Genomic DNA, 24,627 nt, shown 5'->3' with positions numbered 1-24,627 from the left:
AACTACAACAGTCTGCACTACAGTAACATCTCATCATCAAACGCTCAATCATCTTCTGGGGCTGGACATCGCAGAAATAAAAACTTGACTGTTTTATTGGCTGGAAAGTCTGTCACTCATGCAATTTGCGTCATATCCGTTGTCAGGTGGTACTGTCGCTGTGGAAAGATGCGATCGGAGAGTTGACGATAGGCTTTTCCTGAGAACTCATTTCGGTAATAGTGGCTGTATCAAACAAAACCTGTTTGGCTGTAAGTTAACATACAGCGTTCTGTTTTGTTGGAACATCAAATTCATATGCATAGATATCAGGATTTTAGAGGAATGTCCATGTTGTAACAAAGCGAAGCAGACTTTCCTCTGCGGTTTGGCTCGAGGTAAGTTGCTGTTAAAGACCCCTACTAGAAAGGTGGCGAACGAGCTCGCGCTAGCAGTAGCTAGCTAGCCACTACACTTTGTTTAGCTAGCTAGTGCACTTTGGTTAACTAGCGACCAAGAGTGTCCTCCTGTTTTAACCACGTATATGGTTTAGTCGCAAATTGCGCGTATAATCATGTTTTCTTTGTTTGTTGCTTTAGTCTATTTAGGAAAATTATCGATGTGTGAAAAGGTAACGGTAATTACATTGTTGTAGCTGGCTAGCTCGGGCTATCTTTGCTGACGCCAACTATGTCCCTAGTACATTGCGCTAACATGCCCGTGGCCACACATCTCATTCTCTGTGCTTCATCTCTTTGTTTGCAACGATCTTGTGCGTTAGCGTAAGCTTTTGTCTGTCAAAAAATGGTGCTGTTAGGAACATTTGCTAAAGCCCTTGTGTTGTTGGGTAACCCGGACGGTGCAATAGCTGGTAGATTCATGCCGGAATGACATGAGATCAGAATGTTGAAAGCGTCATCCAAGCACTGTCTGTAGTGGCAGGCAAAGTGGTCGTGCACATGTTTGTTTTTGATTTATTGTTGTTTATTTAATCTGTATTTAGTACCCACACTCAAACACACCCAAGGCTTTATTGTCATATCATGTAGTAAATTCGTATATGGGTATTTTTTAATGTTGTTGTATATTTCATATTGATAACCTTGTATGACCAAGGGCATTCCTATGCATAATACAATCTCCATCGCCTTCAAATCTGCTTTATTTAACCATTTCGATAAGAATGCAATGATGGGCTAAGATACACAGACAATATTGCAGGCTATAATGTCTGTTTGATGGTGTGAAAGGAGTGATTTATTGGATAGCGAATGACCCATAGAAAACATTCACCTTTGCAGGTAATGCGGTCACAAGAGTGTTATCATATAAACATGATGAATAATGTTTTAGGTTCAAGGTTCATTGATCTCCCGTAGAGTGAATTGGCCAAGATTTGTCACTGTTCTTAAGCAGGTGTGTGGTCCCAAGGGCATGAACGTTCCGGAGATAATGGAGCACATGTTAACCATAACCTAAGCAATGGCACGTTCTTGGCTGGCTGAGGTGACCTAATTACTCAATATCAATGAAATAATGCCATAATTGCTGTAAATTTTAAAAAAAGAAAATATTTTTATAGCCCTCCATGGGTGTTGACAAGGGAGATGGTGACAGACAGATAGACAGACGGGCGAGAGACATGACTATGTCAGCATCTGCTGTTTCAGCTGAAAACGAATCTTCATGGAAGTGAGAATTACTGTCCGTCCTCATCAACTGCCAACTGTCCTGCCTACATTATCCACATAGGTCAGGTAAACCAAACAGTGTGGTGGTGCTGCTTGGCGAAAAATAAACATGTCTTTCTTTTCTTGTTTTTAATTCTCTTGGTACTACCGAGATCTAAACATGTAAACAATGTTGGATGTAGCCCAAAGATGTGCTAGTTTTCTCTTGCGTACGTCCACGATGAGCATGTCGAAACAGCAAGGTGTCTCAAATGCAATGTTTATAGTTCTGCAGATGCTTCTAGTGTGTATCCCTCTGCATCACCTCACTGGAATTTTTCTAGCTGGTCCTGTTTTGTGCCTGTCCATTTATCTGCCTGCAGCCTGTGTTTTTTTTGTTTTTTTTTCATGCACACTTTGATATACATTATATATAAACCGTTTTCTACTGGTCGTTCCTGCCTAAATATGATAAAGATCATATCTGACCCTAGGGGATTCATTTCTTGTTTGACCTCCAGCCCCCCACCCACCCTTTTGGAATGTTAGCCCATGAAACCCCAGGGAAACTGTGGATGACTCATCTTGTGTCACATCGAGGCACCACTTCCCTGTTACGGGAACTAGCAATGGTTTCCTCACATAGGAACTCATTATCAGAAAGAAAGCACACACCTCTTCCCAAACAGAGGTCCACAGGTCTGTCATTGTGTCATCACAATGTCATAGGTTCCCTTCTTAGTGTTGTTTGTTCTCATCAGGGTATAAAGACTTGGCATTCATTTTCCGCCATGACATAATATGCATGTTTGCGTTGTTATGCATCAGTGTGTGTGTATATCCATGTCTTTTTAAGAGGAAGTCGTACCTCACGAACACACAAGATGGATGGATAAAGCTGCAATGGCTCCAAATTAAAACTAGTTACTGTGAAGATTGGAAGGATGTTTCAAGTTCACCGCAATTACAACTGTTGAGGATAAGCTTATCTTGAATCAAAGTGCAATATACAGAACCACGCATACATTTTTAAAATTCCCTTTATTGATGTTATTGCGCCACAGCCTGACTTCTGAACGTGTAGTCTTCTATATTCCCCTTTGAAAGATCTGCTTTTCTTTTGCAAGGTTTGTATTTGCACAAAGGCATTAGTCACTTTGTGTTAGCACATGCCCAATTTTATACTGTGTTCTGAGATTGAATCTGAAGTGTCCAACCTCACACCAGCGATCGTCATCTGAATGGACCTCTAATGGCCTTCTGTTCACACAGAGATGTTGTTAAATTGGTGGGAGGGTTTTTTGAGAAGGACAGGGAGGGGCACCCTAATCTGTTGTCCACCCTCTCGGTAGTCTGTCGTACAACAAGATGGTGTGCTGAGATATACCAAGCCTTAACAATCTCAATCAGGCTGTGGCCACAAATGATAAGTCTTGAGTCCTCACGTCCTTTCAAGAAAGATTAAAGACTATCTGTTATGAGAGTCGATGCTAGTCTGCATTGATGCTATTTTGGATCATGCGTAGTCCAGCCTGCGACCTTAAGTCCGTCCTAGCAGCCCATCCGCGAGGTAGCCTAACCTCATGGTCACGTGTCGATCCTCCTCACCGTCGCCTATATTTATCTGAACTTAATCTTATTTGCTTTGCCGTGTTTCCCTACAGAGCTCCAGCATGTCTAAGCGGCGCTCTGCTGAGAAGGGGCCTGGAGAGACCTCAGGAAGGGCCAGCAAGCTCCTGTGTCCTGGGATATCTGGCAGCAACGCCAAGAGAGCTGGGCCGTTTGTCCTCGGTAGGAGAAGAGAGCGTCCTGGCTTTAAGTCAGTGCATGAGTGAGGGGACTCGACTAGTATGTGTCTGGCCATTATGTCTATATGAATTACATTTATTCATTTAGCAGACGTTTTTATCCAAAGCGACTTCCAAGAGAGAGCTTTACAAAGTGCATAGGTCACTGATAATAACAACAAGATAGCCCCAAAAACATTGCGAGTAGCCAAAACATGAAGCACATATTGTGAACAACCAAAATAAGTGCCAAAGGGAAGAACCATAAGAGCATGTAGTTAAACAAGTTACAATTAAACAACATGAACCGTTGTAAGTGCAAGTGTACCTGTAGAAAAACAAGCAACAATATAAGTATATGGAAAGGTGACGGTTAGTGTGTGTGCACACAGAAATCCATGGGGAGGTGAGAGGGGCGAACCTGGGCTTGAGGCAGGAATGTTAAGAATTTGATTTCAGAGCCACTTGAAATGGGGTAAAAAGATCCATATCTGGCCTTCGTGGTCGGTTGTCCTCTGTCTCCAAAAAAAAAGGAAATCTCTTCACATTCTCAAATCCACCAACACCTCTACAGAATGTAGTGTGCTTAAGCAAGTGTTTATCTTAAAGGTGCTAATGGGTGATGAGTGCTTGCACACATTGCATCGCCTGTTAGCCTTGCTGCAGGAGCACATTCCCCTACCCCGTACCTTTTGTTCATGCAGCTGTTCTCTCCTCTTGCTGCAGGGCCTCGTCTGGGAAACTCACCCGTGCCCAGCATAGTGCAATGTCTGGCCAGGAAAGACAGTACAGATGACTTCTACCAGCTAAAGGTGAGGACATGACACACTTCACTATGTGCTTGACTGTTTTAATTTGTTGTGGAAAATATCCGCAATTTGACCCCAGTTCAACAGTTGACAAACCAAACAACAATAGCTTGTGTCCCAACAGCCATTCGAACCTTTGACCTAAACAGACATCTTTGTCGGTGTTTGTTTTATGACCCTGTTTGAGCAGAGGGGCTGATGGTAAACTGCAGAGACTGTTTGTTTATAGGGGCAATCCAAGAATCAATTTGACATGAGGGTGCCTCGGAGGAGAAAGGGCAACAGGCAGTCTCCCACCTGGTACTCATCAGCACCTTGGTGGGGTAGTATTTCCCCACCCACAGGGCGCAGCTCCTCAATGTCTAACATTGGCACGTTTACTAATACATGTCGGTTTATGTGGCAAAGCTGCAAGCCTTTTGTAAGTCCCCTTTGTTTCGACAGACATCCTTATAAGATCCACTAACGCATGTTCATAGGAAACGGTTTAGTTGTCCATGCAAGCTGGGGTGGTTTTCTGCGTCCTCTCCTCCAGTCTTGTTTTGATTCTGTTGGGAATAGTAATCTCTGTCCTCCTAACTCCTCTTAACAGGAATCCCTGACTGGTGTTGTTTGTCCCTGTAGATCCTAACCCTGGAGGAGAGGGCTGGGGACGCAGCAGGGGAGACCCAGGAGGAGAGGCAGGGAAAGATGCTGCTACACACAGAGTACTCTCTTCTCTCCCTGCTCCACAACCAGGATGGGGTAGTGCACCATCACGGCCTGTTCCAGGTAAATACACACTGTCTCTCTCTGTCTCTCTCTCTCTCTATCCATATTGACATTGTTTCGCTGTCGGCGGGTCACGTGACTTGACTATTTGCATCAAATCTGCCTCCCGGACTTCAGACAGACCTTTTTTTGTATTCATTTGACACAGTACCCTTCGTATACTTCCAGGGCTGTATTGTGTAAATGATGGAAGGGGCCAGATCTGTTCTTCTTACAGCCTCCATTCATTGTGACTCACCTCCCACCACCCCCACTTTTCCTATCACTTCTTGTAACGTTGTTATTGTTCCATCTGCCTCTCTCTTTCACATCCTCCCCTGTTCTCTTGGATTCGTGTTCCTAGAATAGCAGCATTGAGCCATGATTCATTCAAGCTTGCAGTATTGATTGGGTTATTATAGTGCATCTCCACTCATAGAGGAGGACCAGTTAATAATGAATCTCTTCGGAGGCCCAGCCGTCTCTAAACGCTCTCACAGACCAATCGAGCAATCAATGTAGAGCTAAGGACGGGAGTGGGGCTGAGGATCAATTTTGTTTTGTTTTTTGTTTGTGTGGTTGTGAATATGTATCCTGTATGGGTTGGACTGTAGCTCCCATTACCACAATACGTTTGACAATTTTACCAGTTTGAAGTGTTTGGAATGTGCATTTTATTATATCTGTGCCTAATGTATCCTTACATATTCCTTACGTTCTAGGACCGGGCGTACGAGATCGTGGAGGATCTGGAGTCTAACAAGGTGCGAAAGATGAAGAAGCGGATCTGCCTGGTGCTGGACTGCCTGTGCGCCCATGACTTCAGCGACAAAACAGCCGACCTCATCAACCTGCAGCATTACGTCATCAAGGAGAAAAGACTGAGCGAGCGCGAGGCCATCGTCATCTTCTATGACGTGGTCCGAGTCGTGGAGGCCCTGCACAAGGTGAGGCACGCTGCACACAGATCGTTGGCTGCCGCTCAGCTTAACCTTTTTCTTATTCACATCCTTTCATACCCCCAAATTTGTTACCCTCTGTGCATTTGAACCCTAGCTACTCTTAGCTGATTTACGAATTTTGTTAAACACATTTTACAAATGTGTTTAACAAATTATTCAAGCAATTATTTGTCTCGCACCGAACAGGAATAGGACTCCTCTTTGTTTGCTGTACTTGAGTTAGTTGTGCGGAAGTGGAAGTTAATTTCTAGACTGACCTATGAAGCACACTTTCAAACATTTGATTTGTCACAAGCCCGAATGCAATGTCACCAAGAGATCCAATAACACACAGTGATAATGTTTCTGAAGATTGTTTTTTATTTTAGTCAAGATCATTAGAGTGATTTGGCAGGTTCAGACAAGTGATGAAAGTCCTTATGCAAGTCGCACACCCTTAAAACGCCTACATATTTACTGGTGAACAAACTAACTTTATAGTTCCGTGGTGTCATGTACTCACAGCTAGACTGAAATAATAATAATAATATTTTGACTTGTATAGTTCTGTGGATGAGTCATAGGGGTGCCACTCCCAAGTTGTTTTCATTATGGTATTATTTTTCTTCCAGTTCATGCAGCCTGATTGCAATCTTTTCTCTGCCCCTTTCCCTCCTCCACCTTCAGAAAAACATTGTGCACAGAGATCTGAAGCTGGGCAACATGGTGCTGAATAAACGGTAAGCGTCTGCTGTCTCGTTCTATGTACCCAGTGTGAAATGAGAAAAAAAGTTGCAGGAGGTGAGGGGGCCGGACCTTGTGGCATGTATCTGGTGAGCAACTGCCCCTAAACCCACACCAGGGGTTAAGTAATCTGCATCGCAGACAAGCCATCTCTGCCTACAGCGAGTCCCGCCCCCAAGTCTCTTGCTATGTCTCCCTCTCTTTTTCTCTGTCTCTCTTGTCGAGTAAGTGTTGGTGAGTCATTCCTTGTGGTCAGATTGTTGTGGCAGGGAGACAGAAACCAAATGCAAGGTAAAGAGAGGAACCGGTCCTTGCTTTCTTCTCTTTGGGAGGGAGAGTCAGGTGGCTGAGGGGAGTGGGCGGGGGGGGAAGGAACACAAAATCCCCCCAAAATAAGTGCACCTCGGGTCACCGGAATCAGATCGGGCTGGGGAGAGAGAGTGCTGAGCTCCTTGTTCGTAAAGCCCTCTCCAAACGCCATGCGTGCTGCGATGGCGATGGGAGACGCGAGTTCAAAGTTTCTGGAAACCCAAAAAGAATTGATTTCAACCAACATGCTTTAAAACCATTTACTGTGACCCTTATACTGCAGACAGTACAAATGTATACTTTGTACTGTGGAAACATCTGTTGCTCCTTCGATTTATACGTTTGCACACTGTGCATGTTGGTAAACAGTGGAAAAACACCCCTCTGGACCCCACAACAAACACGCCTATTCACATACCGGATGAAAAGCAGTGAATGAGTAATCTGAAGTCTCCTCCTACGCAGGCAAACGCAATCTCTGCCAAGCAGCCATACACATATCAGACGTGTGTGTGTGTGTGTGTGTGTGTGTGTGTGTGTGTGTGTGTGTGTGTGTGTGTGTGTGTGTGTGTGTGTGTGTGTGTGTGTGTGTGTGTGTGTGTGTAAAATCAGGCTCTTATCCTACAGCTCAACTCATTCACTCACATCGCATATCATCTGTGTGTGAGAGACCATACATCTAAAGTCAGTCCTCTCCCCTGGCTGCTCCTGCACCATTACGCACCGACGCAGCGGCACTTGCTAAGTTCTAAGCATCGGTGGTTTCTGCAGCAGGAGTGGTGATGAAACAGGAGTGTGTTTGGAGGAGGGGGGGGGGGCAGAAGGGAGGAGAGGGGGGAGGGGGTGCAGACGAGCGGAACACTCCGTCCCAGCTGGAGACAAAGGAGAGGGCTGCCAAAGGCCCCATAGCTCAAGGCTGACTCACACGGCCACGCACGTCACATTCGTAGCCCTCTATTTACCCTCTCTTTTCCTCCCTCCCTCCTTCTCTCCCTCACTCCCTCCCTCTGCTGTCTCCTTCCTTTCTTTTTTTACTCCCATCAGTTTTTCAGATGCTACTGTTCCCCTTTTGTCTGACTGTCTATGTTTCCCTTTCTCTTGCCTTCGTCCTCCTCCGTGTTTTCCTACCCTCTGAATGTGTCTGCATCGACAGCACACGGGAGGAGCAGGCTAGATGCAGCCAAAGAGAGGGTGGCCGCACTCTGTATAGTGCTTTTCAAGGAGCCCATTATGCTAGTAAAGGTCTTCCTTCTGGCCGGTGGAGCAAATTGACAACAGTAACGTCATTAAAGTTTGGCCTCTTGCTCTCTGATTCTGGTACTGTTAATGCAAGTGAATGTTGTAGACGGACTGCAAGGCTCTTTGTTGTTTTTCCATTGGGGAGTGGATTGTAAGCTTGACTTGGCATGCTTTTGTGAGTTCACACACACACACACACCTGGGTGTTAATGGTGCGTGCTAGTTGTGAAGTCTCTGTGTCAGTTTACATTCATCAGCAGCCTCCAATGAGGCATCTAATTTTTCCACTGGGTTGAAGATTAGCTCGCATGTTTTAAACTCTCACTTCACAGAATCCCTCCCAACCCCACTGCATTGTTTGGATTGACTACATACTTTCTGGGTATTCAAGAGTGTAGATTGAGCCTGAAATGGGGTTTCTTTATTGAAATATGAATATAAGAAATGGCCTGCTAATACCTGCGTTAGTGTTCATAGCATTTTGACCTTGTGTGATTTAATTCATATCGACAGGCAGTGGTTATGCATGAGCTAATCCATGAAACTTTAATCGATGAGGCCTTCCAGCCCAACATAATATGATCACCTTGCTCTTTTCCTCTCCAAATCAAATTAATCTCAACCTGGGGGCACTCTTTTGATCTGATGAAATATTGAACTGGAAAATTAGCTGTAATTTTTTTTGTATGAGTATTTCCTTGGGCTTACTCCATGCAAAGGATGCCCTGTTTTCAACCCCATTTCTCATCAGCAGGGGGTCATTGAGGTATGTTGAGGTTTCTGGTTTCCTGTCTCCCAGGGTCACATGACCAGGAAGTGGCCATGGTGTGGTCTGGTTAGTCCTTAGGGAACCACCTCTCATGAGGCAAACACACAGTCTGCATCACCGCTATCTCCGCCGTGGCACTGGAGCAGGAATAGCAGCTCTGGTCGTGATGCTTGTGCACAAAAGAAAGAGCCCTTCATAAAGGAGCTTTTATCTAGAGAGCCTTTTGAAGCGCTCACTGTGTTTTCCTGTCTTGTCATTGTGTAAATCAGAGGGCCACTGTGTGATGGGAAACTCGTGCTCACGAATCATTTTCAACAGCCCGAGCACATTATCAGACTTAAGGAAGTGTGTGTGTGTGTGTGTGTGTGTGTGTGTGTGTGTGTGTGTGTGTGTGTGTGTGTGTGTGTGTGTGTGTGTGTGTGTGTGTGTGTGTGTGTGTGTGTGTGTGTGTGTGTGTGTGTGTGTGTGTGTGTGTGTGTGTGTGTGTGTGTGAGAAAATAAAAAAAAATGTTGCCCAAATGTACATAGATATTGGAAGCAAGGCGATATTTAGGCATGTATGTGTTTAGTTGAGCTTTGAGTGAGAGGGAAGATGTCCGCAGTGTGTGACAGTGAGACGTCTGGGGAAGATCTTGACCTCCGTCCTTACAGATAAAGGGGATGTGGGTGAAAACGAGATGCAGTCCAGCTTCTCAGGGAACTGGGTACCCGTGTACAAGTACATGAACTAGCGCGAAAGACAGCATGTGGGTGCATTTTAAAGTGGTAGGGTTTTTCCTTTTTCTTTAGTGAACTATTGCTTAGCAGAATGACTCATACAAACCAATGATCCCAAGCCATAGGTTGACTCATGTTTGTCATAATTGCAGCTTTTTTATTTTCTTTCTTTCCCTCTCTCTCCCTCTCCCCTCTCTCTCTCTCTCTCTCTCTGTCTCTCTCTCTGTCTCTCTCTCTGTGTCTCTCTCTCTCTCTGTCTCTCTCTCTCTCTCTGTGTCTCTGTCTCTCTCTCTGTCTTTCTCTTTGTCTCTCTCTCTGTCTCTCTCTCTCTCTCTTCTCTAATTAATATATTTGAAATGTCTGTATTATAGCATCCCTACCATGCCAACAAAGCTTGTTTACCTTTGATGACTCAAGCAAAGAGAAAACAAAAATCTGATCTGTCTCGTTAACATGTTTCCAAAGAAACCAATGTGTGATGGCCCCAGCAAAGGGGGTTTATCTTCAGACTTGCAGCGCCACCGTGTCTGGTCTGAGTTCAGAGTCCAAATCTGCTTGCGGTGTTTTAAATGTGCCTTTTGATGACGAGGATGGTGACCAAACAGTCCCTATTAAAGGGCTATGATAGGCACTGGTTGTTCCTCATCTGGTTTCTGCCCTGGTCTGTCCAGACATTTCAGAACAAGTCGGCCTTCTGTCGGGCTCCCCCCCGCGCTGTGAAAGGTTTATGCAATGTAAACACAGATCTCTTTCCCTCATGTTGTGTGTCTTCATTGTAGGACTCACCGCATTACCATCACCAACTTCTGCCTGGGAAAACACCTGGTGAGTGAGGAGGACCTCTTGAAGGACCAGAGAGGAAGTCCTGCCTACATCAGCCCAGACGTACTGAGCGGTAAGAAGAGATGTGCTCAAACGTTTGTTTTGTTTTTGTTTAAACCCTCAAAATGTTCTTTGTTGTCTCCAAACTCAGCTCTATAGGCAACAACAACAAAAAAATCAGTAGAAAAGAATCCCCTTGTCATTGACATTACCCTGTTCTTACCCCATTTACTACTAACAGATCTATATCTGTTTATCCTTTTCTCATTTAGCAAACGGGTGATCAAAATCACGTGTTGATCTTTTTAACAAGTGTGCAAGTGCTAACTGTGGTCTGGGCGTAATCTCTTGTGTTGTTTCGGGAATTCTGAGGTGAGAGAGGCAGCTTCTGTTGGAGGTGACCCCCGTTCATCTGAGACCAGCTGGGAAACTGGGCCTCATTCAGGAAGCTTGCGTAATGTTTGGCAGTGACACAATGTTTGATTTCTTGGTCAATAAGCACAGCGAATATTTCACAATCCTGGAGTGAATTCCGTGGCAAAACGTTTACTTATTGATTTGATCATCATTCCTTTCGATTTCTGTTGTCGTAAGAAGGATGACTCACTGAGGAGTTCCAGATGTCTTTGTGTTTTCTTTGCAAACATTTGACATTTTCCTTTCATTTAGCCAATGCTTTTGTTCAAAGCTATGTGCAAAGACCGAGGATCAGTAGTGCATAGTTCTACAGTATTTTGGTGGTCCTAGTCAAGGACTGGTCTGTATTTACTTTCTTAGCTAGCTAATTAATGGGTGGTGAACTAAAAGTAATGCTACTGTGCAATAATCTTACAAGTCCTACAGTCTTACAATAAGACTTTTGGACCCCCCCCCCCCCCCCTGTCCTGCCCAGCACACCTGATTCAAATGAATGGGCTGCCGTCAAGGTCTGTAGAAGCCTGATAATCCATTCATTTGAATCAGGTGTGTTGGAAGAGGTAAACATTGAAGATGTGCATGGGGTCCCTCCAGGACCAGGGTTGACAAGCACTGGCATAGCACAATGTAGCGCAACGTCAAACCCCATGCAGAGAAGGGACACATTTGGATCACAAGAACTAACTAACTGCTAAGTGCAAATGTTTGTTTCCATCCATTTTAAATAGTCTAATGTGTTGCGTTGCAACCCACATTTCGTACATAACCTCCCAACTCCATTAATATGAATTATAAACTTCATGGTATTCAAAGCCGATTGGTAGTTCCTGAAAAGACTGTTTCTATGGTGTTAGTTCACCTTATCTTACCACACCTCATCACAAAAGACAGATAGGAGTAAAGAACCATCCATAAATCAGAACAACATGACAAGCCTATAATGAAACGGTGCATCGATGACTCACTGATGACTCACTAGGGGGAAGGTACTCCTGTCACCACCCCCCTTCCTCACTCTCCCGTGTGTGTCGTATGTTTTCCATAATTGCCTCATGGGTGGAGGAAAAGAGAACCAGGGAAGGGGGTCTGTTGTTACAGCACTATCCCTTATCAAATAGAGCTGTGTCTCCACCAGCTGAATTTTCATTTATTTATTTTATTTATTACATTTATTTGACAGGGACAAATGCAGTTAAACATAGCTGCACATACTTTATATCAAGTGATAATTTTCAATTCCTGTCCCTGGATGGGCCTTTCTACAAAAACACATACAAAAAAAAACTATATACAATTTAAAAAATACAAAATAAGAAAAAAATAAAGAAAAACCTGACGACCTAATGAATCCATACCAGCTCACATGACTAGAGATTTCAAGGGTTTAAGGGAAGGAATTGCTTCATAGTTGTGGATAGTTGTGCTGTGATGTGTATTCTCGCCTTGTTAATCATTTATTCCATGCATGAGATTAATCTGCTTCACCCTTTCATTTCAGTTTGAAAAAAAAAAAATGTATTTTTTTAATGAAGCACAGTAATGGTACAACCACCCACACACGTTGGCTGTTGGTAAAGCGGTGATGTCATCCACGTGTGCCCCTGCCCCATCTGTCTGCAGGTCGGCCATACCGCGGTAAACCCAGTGACATGTGGGCTCTGGGAGTCGTGCTGTTCACCATGCTGTACGGCCAGTTCCCCTTCTATGACAGCATACCTCAGGAGCTCTTCCGCAAAATCAAGGCTGCCGAGTACTCAGTCCCAGAGTGAGTAGATCAGCCCCTCTCATCATCACCATGATCAATCAGCCTTGTACTCTTTGATTACATCACAGGCTCAACTTAGATTAAATGTGTTTTGAATGTGAAGTTGTTGCCGCGGTTTTGCGTCAACAGGAAGGGGCCTTTGCACTATAACCGTTGAATATACACACTAAATAGGTCGAGTGTTTGGTTGATTTGGTATGTGACTGTTCCTTTTTGCACGATAATACTTGATACCGTATCAAACGAACAGGCTCCCTGTGTCTTCCCAGGGATGGCCGTGTATCTGAGAGCACGGTGTGTTTGATTCGTAAGCTGTTGGTGCTGGATCCCCAGCAGAGGCTCACTGCAGGGGAGGTGCTAGAATCCCTCAGCAGCATCATTGCCTCCTGGTCAGTACAGTGCCCCTTGGTGTACTCGCTGTATATTATATTATTGTTGCTTGCTTTCCTACAGGTACACTCTCGCACTTTTGAGGTTCATGTTGTTTCATTTGTAATTTCTTTAACTACATGCTCTTATATTTCCTCCTATTGGCACTTTTTTTGCTTTTCACAATGTATGCTTCATGTTTTGGTTACCCGCAATGTTTTGGGGCCATCTCGTTTATGATCGGTAAAGCTCTCTTTTGGAAGTCACTTTGGATAAAAGCGTCTGCTAAATGAATAAATGTAAGTGCAGTATTATTGGAGGATTTCTGCTTCCAAGTCAGTGTAGTTACCAGAGCAGCAATTCAGGGTCCTCCTACCTGTAGTTGATGTCATGTAATTTATTTATTTAGTAGATGCTTTTATCCAAAAGCGACTTACAGTTGGGGGATTTTAACCTAGGATCTCTTGAAATGCAGTCAAATGCTCAAATCATGGAGCTATTGCCATACTTGTTGTGTACTAGTTGTATTACAAGTGAGAGAGGTGCATAGAGTTTAAGGTAATAAACTAGGTAATAAAATAAAAAATAAAGTATTTTGTTTGCATTTTCTTTTGCCCTGGTTTTCAATAGCTGGGATATCTATTAATTAGTTTAATTAAAAGTTTTTATAAAATAGTACAAAAATAAGTAACATGTCAACTGCCAAACCCCTCTGACCTCCCCAAATGACCAGCTTCTACTGTTTTGTGTTACAGGCAGTCTGTGTCGTCTTTGAGCGGTCCTCTCCAAGTGGTACCAGATATTGATGATCAGGTCAACCACCCAGAGCATCTACAGGATGTAAGGTTCAGTGACTCAAAAAACAAAAAAACAAATTAAAAAGCCTCACTTTCTCAACTTGTTGAAATCCTCAGCCTAGGTTATCCACTCAGATAACCTAGGCAGAAGTTCATGGAACTTTCCCCGATAGTTACGTGTAGCCTGATGCTTAGCGTCCTGTGCTGTTTGTGTCTCCTCCCAGGTAAAGGTCACCGAGGAGTCCTCTCAGTATGAGTTTGAGAACTACATGCGTCAGCAGCTGATGCTGGCGGAGGAGAAAAACACTATTCACGAGGCCAAGAGCTTCCTAAGTAAGCGGCAGTTTGGCGGCGGAATCCCCCCCGTGCGCCGCCTGGGACACGACGCCCAGCCCGTCAGCCCCCTGGATGCTGCCCTCCTGGCACAGCGTTTTCTCCGAAAGTAGACACCCCAGCCCACCCTTTGCTCCCCCCCCCCCCCCTTGGAATGGAGGATTCCATGGGAACAGACCGGAGGAGGACATCCACAAAGCTAACCATACCTGTGGGGCCTGGTCAAGACCCACCTTGGGTAGAACAAGCCCTAGGTTGAGATTGCAACAAAAGACATGGGGGTGGCATAACTTGCAGTTCTTGTTGGTCTCATCTAGGGTTCCAGGGCGCACAGTCTTACATGGGTCTCCACAAAACACCCCTCAAAGAGTATGGATGAACAGTGAACCATTAACCGTAATCCTGTTCTACTGAGACTTCGGCATACACACCCACCTGACTTCACTCCAATCCCCAACCATTCTGGTCCACCCAAGCAATACAGGGCCAGACCTCAAGTAGCAGCTTTCCTCCTCGACGGTCCACCTGGTAACATTGACTCTGCCCAGAGACCACCTGATTGTGGACACTCCACCACGGGTCTGCCCTGTTCACCCTCTTCAGTCTCCATGTAACCAAAATGATCACGAATGATCCCGACTGTAACTACATCTTCAAGTCTACCTCTCTCCATCTCTTTCTTTCTTCTTTTTTTTTTTTTCTTTTCTTTTTCTTTACCAAGGTCCATGTTTTTAGAGGACAACGAGATGAGTTACCGGGATAGTGTGATGCCATTGTAGACAAAAAGCACTACTATGCATCAGTGGGTTGGCCTCATCGCATGAATAAGCTTGTTCCTTTCTATTAATGAATAATAAGTAGCATTTGATGCTTTTTATCCATGTTGAATATGCTAGCAAAAGTTTGTCTACCAGCAACCTTTGATATTTGTACCTTGCATTTCTCTTTGCTTTGCTTTCCCTAAAGAAATACTCTAGCATTTAGGCAGCTAGTGCGAGACCATCACAAAAGTCATGATATACATTATTTTACTTCCAAAAAACAGTCCTTAGCCATTTGGACAAAAAAAACAAGCATTACAAAATTCTTCCCTTCAGGCAGAATCAAAGGACTTCTAGGTATTACTCCTCAGATCAGTGTGGGACAAGTGTATTTGATAGACTTCTATTCTGTAGATGCACGCCAAGCCTTGCCAGGTCACACATTTAAGCTATCCTACAGTCTTGTTATCTAGCTTGCCTCGCTGGCAGACACTGTGAAAACAAGGGCAGGCATCTATAGGAGAAAGAGATGGACTGAACCAAATGTCATTGCTATGTGAGATGGTTATCCCTCATGTTCACTGGTCGTTGGAATCCTTGTGAGCATCAGTCTCCAATTACATTTAGCTTTACTTACAATTCTATCAAATATATTATTTTACCTTTTATAGGAGAGTTGTATGATGATGATTGGTGGTAACTGAAAAAAGTATGTCATATTTATTCAGGAAAGCATAATGTAGTCTGAATGGGTAGTTGGTTAGGTCTTGGGTATAAGTGCATTTACATCTATACCAAAATAATTCCTCACCTAAAAACCAGTGACATTATGAACCACCTATACACTAAAGCTTGCCCTTGCTTATGGCAATCTGCAATACTCATGCTTATATCTCCATCTAGTAATATCAAATCAGATTACATCACTAGAGGATTTGAACCATTTCTGTCTCTTGTTGTAAATTGTATTTTCCTTCTCAATTTCATATCTTGATTATTTATTCACTTGTTTATTAGACATTACTTTTCCGAAATCTGTATCTGTCCTATCATAGCTTTAACAAGAAGTGTTGAGTTTCAATAGTTTTTTTTGCAACTTCAGCCATCACTGTTTCTTCCCTTTCAGAAGTCTTGATGTCTATTGTTTCCTGTTATGCCATTTCCACAAACTTGTGGTTGATTAAGCTACACTAATAAGGAGACTGACTCTGCATAGTTCTATTTTTTACAAAAGACAAGCGTAGCATATTATAATTTTAAAGTCTGCATTATAACACTGACCCATAACAGCCTCCTCTCTGGTCAGTATGTAAATAGGCACCATCAAGACTGCTCTGGGCATACAATAGTCCCCGAACCAGTGTGCTGCCACCTGGTGGTCATCCTAATACCTAGTGGTCAACACAGAGTAAAGAGACATGCGTAAGAAAGTTGATAGCCACTGCGTTTGGAAGAAAATCGTAGAGAAATTGTTAGCTTTTTCCCACGGCAATGTGAATTTTGGGTAATAAAGCGGTATTGTAGTTGGTAGTGTTAGCTGTTCATCTGAAAAGGTTTTTGTGAAAACTATGGTCTTCACTGATGTCATAGTAAGTTGTGATCCGTGGCAAATGTCTGACGCTTTGAGGCCGAGTACTGTATAACTGCACCATTGAATAAAGGCTTGTAGGTTGATATTAGATATCCCTTGACGTATTCATGTATTATCCCTCCCATCATAAGTGTTCATGTTAGTTGTTGGATTTGTCGGTTTGATGTTTAGGAAGAGTTAACTCATGCATAGGTGAACTGCAGTGCATGATGTCAAGCTCTTTGTAAATCATTTTGCATGACTCCTAACTTGCAAGGAGTGTCACAATTCTCCTGAGACAAACATTAGACTGAAGAATAGTTTATTTGTGTCTAAATGGAAATCCTACAGCAAGAAAGCTCTCTTTCTTTTCTTTTTTTTTTTTTTTACAGGATGAGACGTTTAATGCAAACTTTCTCCTTCTAAAACTTATTTTTTACCATCATTCTAAAATGGGGAAATGGTATCTTCACTGTAATCATGTATTGGATTCGCTCAATATTTCAACTGGAAAATAGATAATGGTGTATGACAAGATATAGAGGTGTAATTTTTGAAAGCCAGCGGGATAAATGTGTTGCTGCTTGGTTGGATATGGGCATCTAAATACAAAACTAGGTAATTGTACAGAAATTAAAACACGTTTGTATAAAAGACATATTTTTGTACTTCATCAGATCTCTACATGCATGTCAGCAATAAACTTTGATATGGAAACAATTGTTTGTTTTGTTCGCTACTTTATTCAGAATGGGGCAACTAGCTCTCAACTTCAGCAAAATTAAAGTTAACGTCGTTAACTTTTATACTTGACCAGTAGGTTGAGTACTTTTTGAAATAATATGTAATGTATGCTTAACTTTGCTTTGTGTAAGACCAGTTTGTTTGGTCGCTTTTTGCATTTTACTCTACTACAAAAAGCACTAGAAAGGAAACAGAAAAAAGGTCCTTTGCCTGTGTGCGCAGTGCTTCAGAGATTATTTGTGACGTTTGGTTTCCATGGAGACAGTGATGGAGATGAAACGTCATTGTTGTCGTTCTCGATGCACATGGACAGAATTCGGCTGAATTATGACAGTGTAAACAATGCAAAATTGACTAATTAATAATAAAATATAGAGAAGAACCGATGGTGACATAGAATCCAAACTACTGTATCTTGGATAGGGTAAGTCTCTAGAATGCTTCGTTAGCTCGTGCCGTGTAAAGGCTCGCGCAGTATTAAACACGCTAGCGCGTTAGCTAGTTGTCTAGCTAGCAAACTAACCTAAGTGATCATTCTGAGATTTATCCTTAAAGTTTTTTCTTAAATGCATTGTAGTTTAGGTCTGCATTGTGCGTGTAGCTGGCTTACAGTACTAGATTACTATATTCCCTATTTAGTGATAAATGTAACCATTCTGCCGATATATCTAGTGGATAGGATAGTGGCTAGCTAGCTAGGTATTATGGTTAGGTAGCTAGTCCGTAGTGCTAGCTAATTGAAGTAGCCTATAAGTGGGAACATTTTAACCTGCCTTGCCATCTACGTCATCTCACAAAAGCATATACTGTTTGTGGAATGCATGTAAATGTATACTTATACGAATTTGCAAGTACCGTGTGTCTGTTTATCACATGCATTCTGGACACCCAACCTAAAATACGATAGCTATCATGACAATAATAGTTTATTCACTAGCTATCCGACTTTCAGCAAGTACTGCTTGTGGGGAATCGTTCTTAATCACCGACGTTATTCCATCTATTATAAATTACGAACTCGTCTACGCCACTGGCAACGCTCCAATTTTCACAATGCAAAGTGTGGTTCTAGCAACGTATTCGATTGTTTCATTACGAAGCTAAAGGTGTGAAAGTAGAGGCACGGGGAGAGACGGAATCAAAGTGTCAATAAAGTAGTAGCTGGCTTGTCTGTTTCTATGTTGGGATTGCGGTACGGTTAGGGGTCAGGTTGTCATGCCTTCCCTATAGATTTGATAAATATTGGCTGAAATATTGCGTCCTATGAATGTGCTGGGCCTCATAGACTAGAACTAGGTTGAGATGTTTTGAAATTAATGTGGTCTTGGGTATTGGGTGTCCCATGCCCCTTTTGCTGTTTATGTTCATCTGGTTTGACCTTCTAAATTGTGCAATCCTGGAAGCTCATGGCAGTAGTCAGACTCTCACACAACCATGGTCTGTTCTTGAAACTCTTAAGAGTCCGAACAGACCCTTGGGAGGCAAGGGGATGTCCTTGTGGTGCAAATACCAGAAAATACCATGCGGTTGGGAATACAGTTGTAGACAGGGCTACCTTATCTTCAGGCCTGTGTGTATCAACCACAAAACAACATGCTAATTAACTGTCATAATCAAATAAAACCAATTTTATACCTTCAACAGCACTTAAAATTAAGCAGTTAAGATTTCCTGATTTGTTGAACTGTGGCAATGCAATCCTAACAAGTGCATATGCGCCCCTGGCTGCCCATTCATGGAAACTCATGATGCTGCTCATGTGTGTGTCTCATCATGTGCTGCCTGTGCGACTGTAACTTTGAGGACTGGCAAGTGCTCAGGTTTCATAACAAGTGCCTGGCTCTCGGAGGAATGTGGAGTCCCTGGCTCTCCTAGTCTGAGGCCAAGCTATATTTATTGGCTAGCAGCTGCTGCTGGTCTATTTCGAGAGCAGGTGGCAGAGAGAAGAGCACTGAACTGAAGAATCAAACAATGCTACTTGTCCAGTACACTTCTCCTCTCCTGGTTCTGTCAGCAGCAGACCTCACCTGGGAAAGCACCTATAGACTGGTGCCAAACATGCAACACACACATGCACTTTCAATACCAGGGGGAACCTCACATGGGTTACCAGTCCCAGACTGAAAACACACTGGTCTTGTAAACACACACTTAAAGCCTACGTCTGGCCCTCAAGTATAGGAGACATGCTGTTGAGATAGAGTAGGGATCTTTACTGGCCACCTCCCAGGTGAGTGAGGACCTCATTTAGTTATCTGCTATAAAGACGACAACAACTATGACCTGCTTGTGATTAGAGGTAAAGACATTGGCTCTGTGGAACCTTTCACTGCAGCCCTTGTGTAAAAGGATTAGACCGAGAAGTGTTAAATCCTGGCCAGAAGAGTGGAGTAGAGAGGGATGAGGCCTTGTTTATTTGATGACTGGTCGTGAGATTAGGTTAGCCAGCAAAGGCAAGCAAACTTTAGCCAGCACTGAGCCATTGTGAATAGGAGGGCAGTTATATCTCAGCTAGCAGTCAGTCTCCTAGTCATTGTCAGGCAGAGAAGGGCTGGATCTTAGATTTGAGAGAATATGTATGTAAAGGTTTTAAAAGGTTGTTTACCAACCTTTTTATGATTTTCAATCTCATTACAAAAGTATTTCAGTATCCTGACCATTCCTTGTAATCTAAATGTAACTCTAATCTTTCTGAATCTCTTCTATTTCAGTATGATGGTCACAACAAACATGTCATCACATTCTTTATCGGGCACTAATAAGCAAGGACCACTGCATACATTACCACACAGGCTTGGTTTGCAGCTTTTCTGAGAAGGTTATTTTAGCAATCACTATTTACTCTCGTGCCAAGAGTTATCGTCTGTCTGGCTCAAAGAGTTTTCTATTCTTTTCTAAGATAACTTATCACATATCCAAACCATGTTAACTAGGCTAGCATGGTCTCTGTGTCTGAAGAGCAGTTGGGTGTTTACTTATGTATACAGGCCAGTTACCATATCTGAGAAGGTGACATGCATAGAAATGCCAGCTCTCAGGCTCTACAGCAAGGGGTTGCAGATATGTAGGGTTAGCCAAACATGTACCACAACTACAGGTCCGCAATACAGAGTGAGGGGATTTATGCAGGCCCGCTGCTATATGAGGCAGCTTAGTGAACCTTCTAGGTTGACTGACTGGACGTTCTATTTTTATGGTGGGGCCTGGCAAGGGGAGGGGCCGGCAGGGGGAAAGGGCTGAGGGGAGGGGCCTTGCTCTCGCCCTCCCTAAGAGCATTAAGTGTGCATTTGTTTGTGACATTAGCAGTTGAGTGCTGTCAGTGTCATATGGCAAGCCAGGGCAGACTCAACTGGCTCAGAGCAGATTCAGTCACTGGAGTCAGCAGTAGGAGCTGCCCATGGGACGTGCTTATCACCACAGACACACGCTTTGTCCCTAGAGGAAAACAGACTTACACCAAGGTAAGGGAGGGGAGGGAAACTGTAGGGTAGAAGAGTAAATAGTAGAATCAACTGTGGAGAGAGAGAGGGTGGTAGTGAATCGGGATATTAGTAAGGTAGAAGTGGAAAGGGTCTACTGGATTAGGCTAACAGCAAAGTAGGTGGGGAGGGCTAAGTAGAACAGCATGACAGGGGAGGAGGGAGAGACAGTAAAGATTAGCCAGATTACTTGGGGCTTTCTTGTGATTCAGTAGTGTGTGTGCATGTGTGTGTGCGTCTGAGAGAGAAGGAGAGTAAGGGCAAATGCTGGTTTGTCCAAATCTTCAAGTGTTCTGGAATCCTGTTTCATTTCTTTTGTCCCAGCCATTGTATTATGCCATGTTATTATGCAAGACATGGGCAAGACATGCATATGAATAAGACATGCAAGACATATTATGCAAGACATGGGCTTTGGCTTCCAGCAAGTCTGAAGATAGGCTACCTTGTTATAGAGATATCATGTTTAGAGATGTAGACCTTGGTGTGTGAACTGTGAAGGTTATGCATTTTGAGTTGATAAGACTGTTGCTACTTTTTAGAAACAATTTTCTAAAAGTCCAACTGTGAATATAACTATAAGTAGCACAATGCTACAGTAGCACAATGTTCCTTTATTATTGTTTCAGAATTCATACGCTTCTAGTGTGGCAAACCAAACTTCTAGCGTGAGTGTAAACCAAGTATTGTTTATTCTTGCATTCTCTGAAATTGTGACCACAGATTTTGTGAATTAGTAGACACATGATCTATGTCAGTTTGTAAGAGTGTGTAAAAGAGATTTGGCACAGGATACTCCAGCGGCTAACACCTTTTTCCTCTGTCCTCCTGTATGTAGAGCAGCCCTGTGATTGGTTGGTGGTTGATGGAGTTCTTGCAGGGGAGCGGAGACTACTGCCACGCCCAACATCCCAGCGTCTGAGCCCCTGTGCCCATGGGGAGGATGTCTAGCATCTCCCACCCCTGAATCCCCAAAGGACCCCCCACCCTGCAATCAGGACTTCCCCGGCACCTACACCCAGAACACCCCTTGCCACGGTTCTACCTGACTTCCAGACCAGCTCACCAGATGGGGTAGCGAGTCAGGGGCCAAAGGGCAGAGTAAGCTACCGCCAGACAGACACGTGTGTTCTACTGCTCCCCTGCCCTGGAGGACCAGAACCATAAAATCCTACTGGACCCTACAGTGTCTCTGAGGGACCAGTGGGACACTAGGGGCCCTGACACTTGGCTAGCCCCTGCAGCTTTGAGCCAAGGCTAAGACTGGTCACAGCCCACTGGCTAACAGCTACCCAGACATCTAACTGGTGGACTGTGGTCTCTGCTGCCTTTGAGAGAAGGAGAACAAGGGTTTTTTCTGTTTTAGCAGTGGCCATTACAGTATGGCCAACATGAATCGCCCGGCGCCAGTGGAACTCAGCCACAAGAACATGCGCTTCCTCATCACACACAACCCTACCAACTCCACCCTAGGCACCTTCATCGAGGTGAGATCACAGACATGCACCCACACACAAAGCCAGTCCTATATCTTCATGAGAATAGACGTATACTGTTCTTCTTTGGTCCAGTTGTTCCATATTGGCACTGGTTGTGTTATACAGTTGTGCCACCATTTGTCTATACAGGACCTGAAGAAGTATGGTGCGACTACGGTCGTCAGAGTGTGTGAGGTCACTTACGACAAAACTCCCCTGGAGAATGATGGCATCACAGTCATGGTGAGTCATTAGCACCAACTTCTGGTCTTCCCTGGTGTAGTGTCTTGAGCAGTACCCTCCCAGGAACATAAATATGTACACACACACACACACAGATCTGTTCGAGAGTCTTTTGTCTTCCCAGTTTCTGTCAGTCCCGGTGGCGTGCAGAAAACAGGACAGATAGACAAGTACTCTGTGAATTGATGTGTTTCAAAAACATTCCTTATATGTGTGTTTCATGACATTTGATCTTGGTCCAGGACTGGCCCTTTGATGACGGTGCACCCCCCCCCACCAAGATAGTGGATGATTGGTTGAGCCTGCTGAAGAACAAGTTCTTTGAAGACCCAGGATGCTGCGTGGCTGTCCACTGTGTGGCTGGACTAGGACGGTGAGACCACACATCCACACTAACCCAGGATGATCTAAGAACTCCGAACACAGCCAATGAGATTTCCTGCTGTTGTTTGCCAATGCTGGATATGAGAGCAATCATTGGTTGATCAATTTGGGAGATGCAGTATCATCAACTTTGGCCTACTTCTGTGTCCTTCAGGGCTCCTGTACTTGTGGCACTGGCACTGATTGAGAGTGGCATGAAGTATGAGGATGCCATTCAGTTCATCAGACAGTGAGTCAACTAATCAAAACAACTTCATACAGCAATAATGTGCTTTACATGGGAGAAGAAATATATAATTTTCTAATCCCCAATCCATTATGACACCTTCTACAGAGACATGGCAGGAGAACTTAATCCTAGTGCTGGTCTAATTAGTCATGAAAAGTCTTTGTGTATTTATTTATAAATCAATAAATAAAAAGTCTCAACTGCTGTTCTTGTGTATGTTCCAGGAAGCGCAGAGGAGCCATCAACAGCAAGCAGCTGACCTACCTGGAGAAATACCGACCCAAACAGCGGTTACGCTTCAAAGAACCTCACAACCACAAGAACAAGTGCTGCACCATGTGACTCACAAAACTGTGTGTCCGGGGAACCGTTTTGGACCGGACACAGTCCTCTCTCTCTTTATTTTTCAGTCACCCCCCCTGTTTCCTCCTACCACCTTCATCCAGGATTCTGTCAAACTCCTTTTTCAGTTGGATCTCCTGTCCCTCCTTCCTTCTCTTACACACACACACACACACACACACACACACACACACACACACACACACACACACACACACACACACTGCCTACATACACTGTCTCAGGGCTGCCAGAGACTCACTCATCTACAGCCTGGCTAATCTGGCTAAGAGGAAAATCATGACCCGGGACTGGGCATACACACAAACAGACACGCTCAGAGACACCCTACACCAACTATCTACCAGCAACAGAGTAATCTGTGTGCCAGGCCAGCTCTTGGCCCTCTTTGTTGGGTATTGCCCCCTACAGGACACTCAGGACACCACACCCCTGACAGCAACTATTATGAATGAAATTATGAAACACACTTTGATGTTGCTGTCAGTCTTTTTATCTGTTTCTGAAAACATGTACAGTTTGATGTCTTTGTTAACTCGCCATTACAGAGGAAAGCTACCTTGCTCTTTTTTATGTGTTTTTGTATGTTTCATAATGCATTATTTCAAATCTGCCTCTCCTCCTTGTCTGGAGATTGTAGAGGTTAAATGTGGGGCAAGGTTTTGTGGTGGGTGAGTTGGCATACTTTTTATAGTAACTATTTTGTATGAAATACTCTGGGATTAGAACTGCACCACTAGCTGCTTACTGTGTTTTGTTTATTTGTGTGTGTGCGTGTCAGTCAGTGTTTGCGTCTTGAGTGTGTGCATGTGTGTTTAGGTAACACTATTTTAAAAAGACAATATGGCACAGATTAGTTTGGTCGTGAGGTAGGATCTAGCGCGTCGTTCAGAAGCAGGTCTGAGCTCTGGTTGCAGTTTGAAGGACTGCCATACTTCTGAATGGCTTCAGGTGAAACCTAGAACGGAGCATGTCATGGCAATGCTGTTCCATTCCTCTGCCTTGAAAGTACCCACTTCCGATTGTTCACGGTGAATGAAGTACATGTAATAAAGAGTAAGGAATATGTATCAGTGTTGTGGAAGTCATTTAGTGAAATGCCTATTGAATTATATTAACGGAACAAGATCATGAAAAAATGTACCGTGTTATTGATCGA

General features: G+C 43.7%; 2 protein-coding genes across 6 annotated transcripts; both read left to right on the top strand.

Annotated features, from left to right (window-relative positions):
• The first annotated feature begins 149 nt into the window (after nucleotides 1-149).
• stk40 (serine/threonine kinase 40) lies at nucleotides 150-16,659 on the top strand. Its single transcript, XM_084710230.1, has 11 exons — nucleotides 150-377; nucleotides 3,314-3,440; nucleotides 4,163-4,248; nucleotides 4,870-5,016; nucleotides 5,718-5,942; nucleotides 6,624-6,676; nucleotides 10,494-10,609; nucleotides 12,574-12,718; nucleotides 12,988-13,107; nucleotides 13,843-13,927; nucleotides 14,109-16,659. The coding sequence occupies exons 2-11, from the start codon at nucleotides 3,323-3,325 to the stop codon at nucleotides 14,328-14,330; spliced, it is 1,317 nt and encodes a 438-aa protein (XP_084566356.1). The 5' UTR covers nucleotides 150-377; nucleotides 3,314-3,322; the 3' UTR covers nucleotides 14,331-16,659.
• A 901-nt stretch (nucleotides 16,660-17,560) lies between these two features.
• LOC146301346 (protein tyrosine phosphatase type IVA 3) lies at nucleotides 17,561-24,536 on the top strand. Of its 5 annotated transcripts, none has more exons than XM_084710210.1 (7): nucleotides 20,588-20,753; nucleotides 21,401-21,439; nucleotides 21,615-22,258; nucleotides 22,400-22,492; nucleotides 22,735-22,865; nucleotides 23,031-23,105; nucleotides 23,330-24,536. In XM_084710210.1, the coding sequence occupies exons 3-7, from the start codon at nucleotides 22,154-22,156 to the stop codon at nucleotides 23,445-23,447; spliced, it is 522 nt and encodes a 173-aa protein (XP_084566336.1). In that variant the 5' UTR covers nucleotides 20,588-20,753; nucleotides 21,401-21,439; nucleotides 21,615-22,153; the 3' UTR covers nucleotides 23,448-24,536. The 5 variants fall into 5 exon arrangements, with proteins under 5 accessions (XP_084566317.1, XP_084566336.1, XP_084566327.1 ...); XM_084710201.1 differs by having other exon boundaries at nucleotides 21,610-22,258; XM_084710191.1 differs by lacking the exons at nucleotides 20,588-20,753; nucleotides 21,401-21,439 and adding an exon at nucleotides 17,561-17,716 and having other exon boundaries at nucleotides 21,610-22,258.
• The last annotated feature ends 91 nt before the right edge of the window (nucleotides 24,537-24,627 follow it).

The sequence above is a fragment of the Hypomesus nipponensis genome, chromosome 2 (genome assembly GCF_054491055.1).
Source record: "Hypomesus nipponensis isolate SF chromosome 2, ASM5449105v1, whole genome shotgun sequence".
In the NCBI taxonomy this organism is placed as follows: Eukaryota; Metazoa; Chordata; class Actinopteri; order Osmeriformes; family Osmeridae; genus Hypomesus; species Hypomesus nipponensis.
This window is presented reverse-complemented; position numbering and strand designations above follow the sequence as displayed.

Coding starts and splice junctions, on each gene's coding strand:
- stk40 (XM_084710230.1), top strand. CDS start 3,323: ATGTCTAAGCGGCGCTCTGCTGAGAAGGGGCCTGGAGAGACCTCAGGA. Junction 5,943..6,623: donor TCGTGGAGGCCCTGCACAAG/GTGAGGCACGCT, acceptor CTCCACCTTCAG/AAAAACATTGTGCACAGAGA. Junction 12,719..12,987: donor GCCGAGTACTCAGTCCCAGA/GTGAGTAGATCA, acceptor GTGTCTTCCCAG/GGATGGCCGTGTATCTGAGA.
- LOC146301346 (XM_084710191.1), top strand. CDS start 22,154: ATGGCCAACATGAATCGCCCGGCGCCAGTGGAACTCAGCCACAAGAAC. Junction 22,866..23,030: donor TGTGTGGCTGGACTAGGACG/GTGAGACCACAC, acceptor TGTGTCCTTCAG/GGCTCCTGTACTTGTGGCAC. Junction 23,106..23,329: donor GCCATTCAGTTCATCAGACA/GTGAGTCAACTA, acceptor TGTATGTTCCAG/GAAGCGCAGAGGAGCCATCA.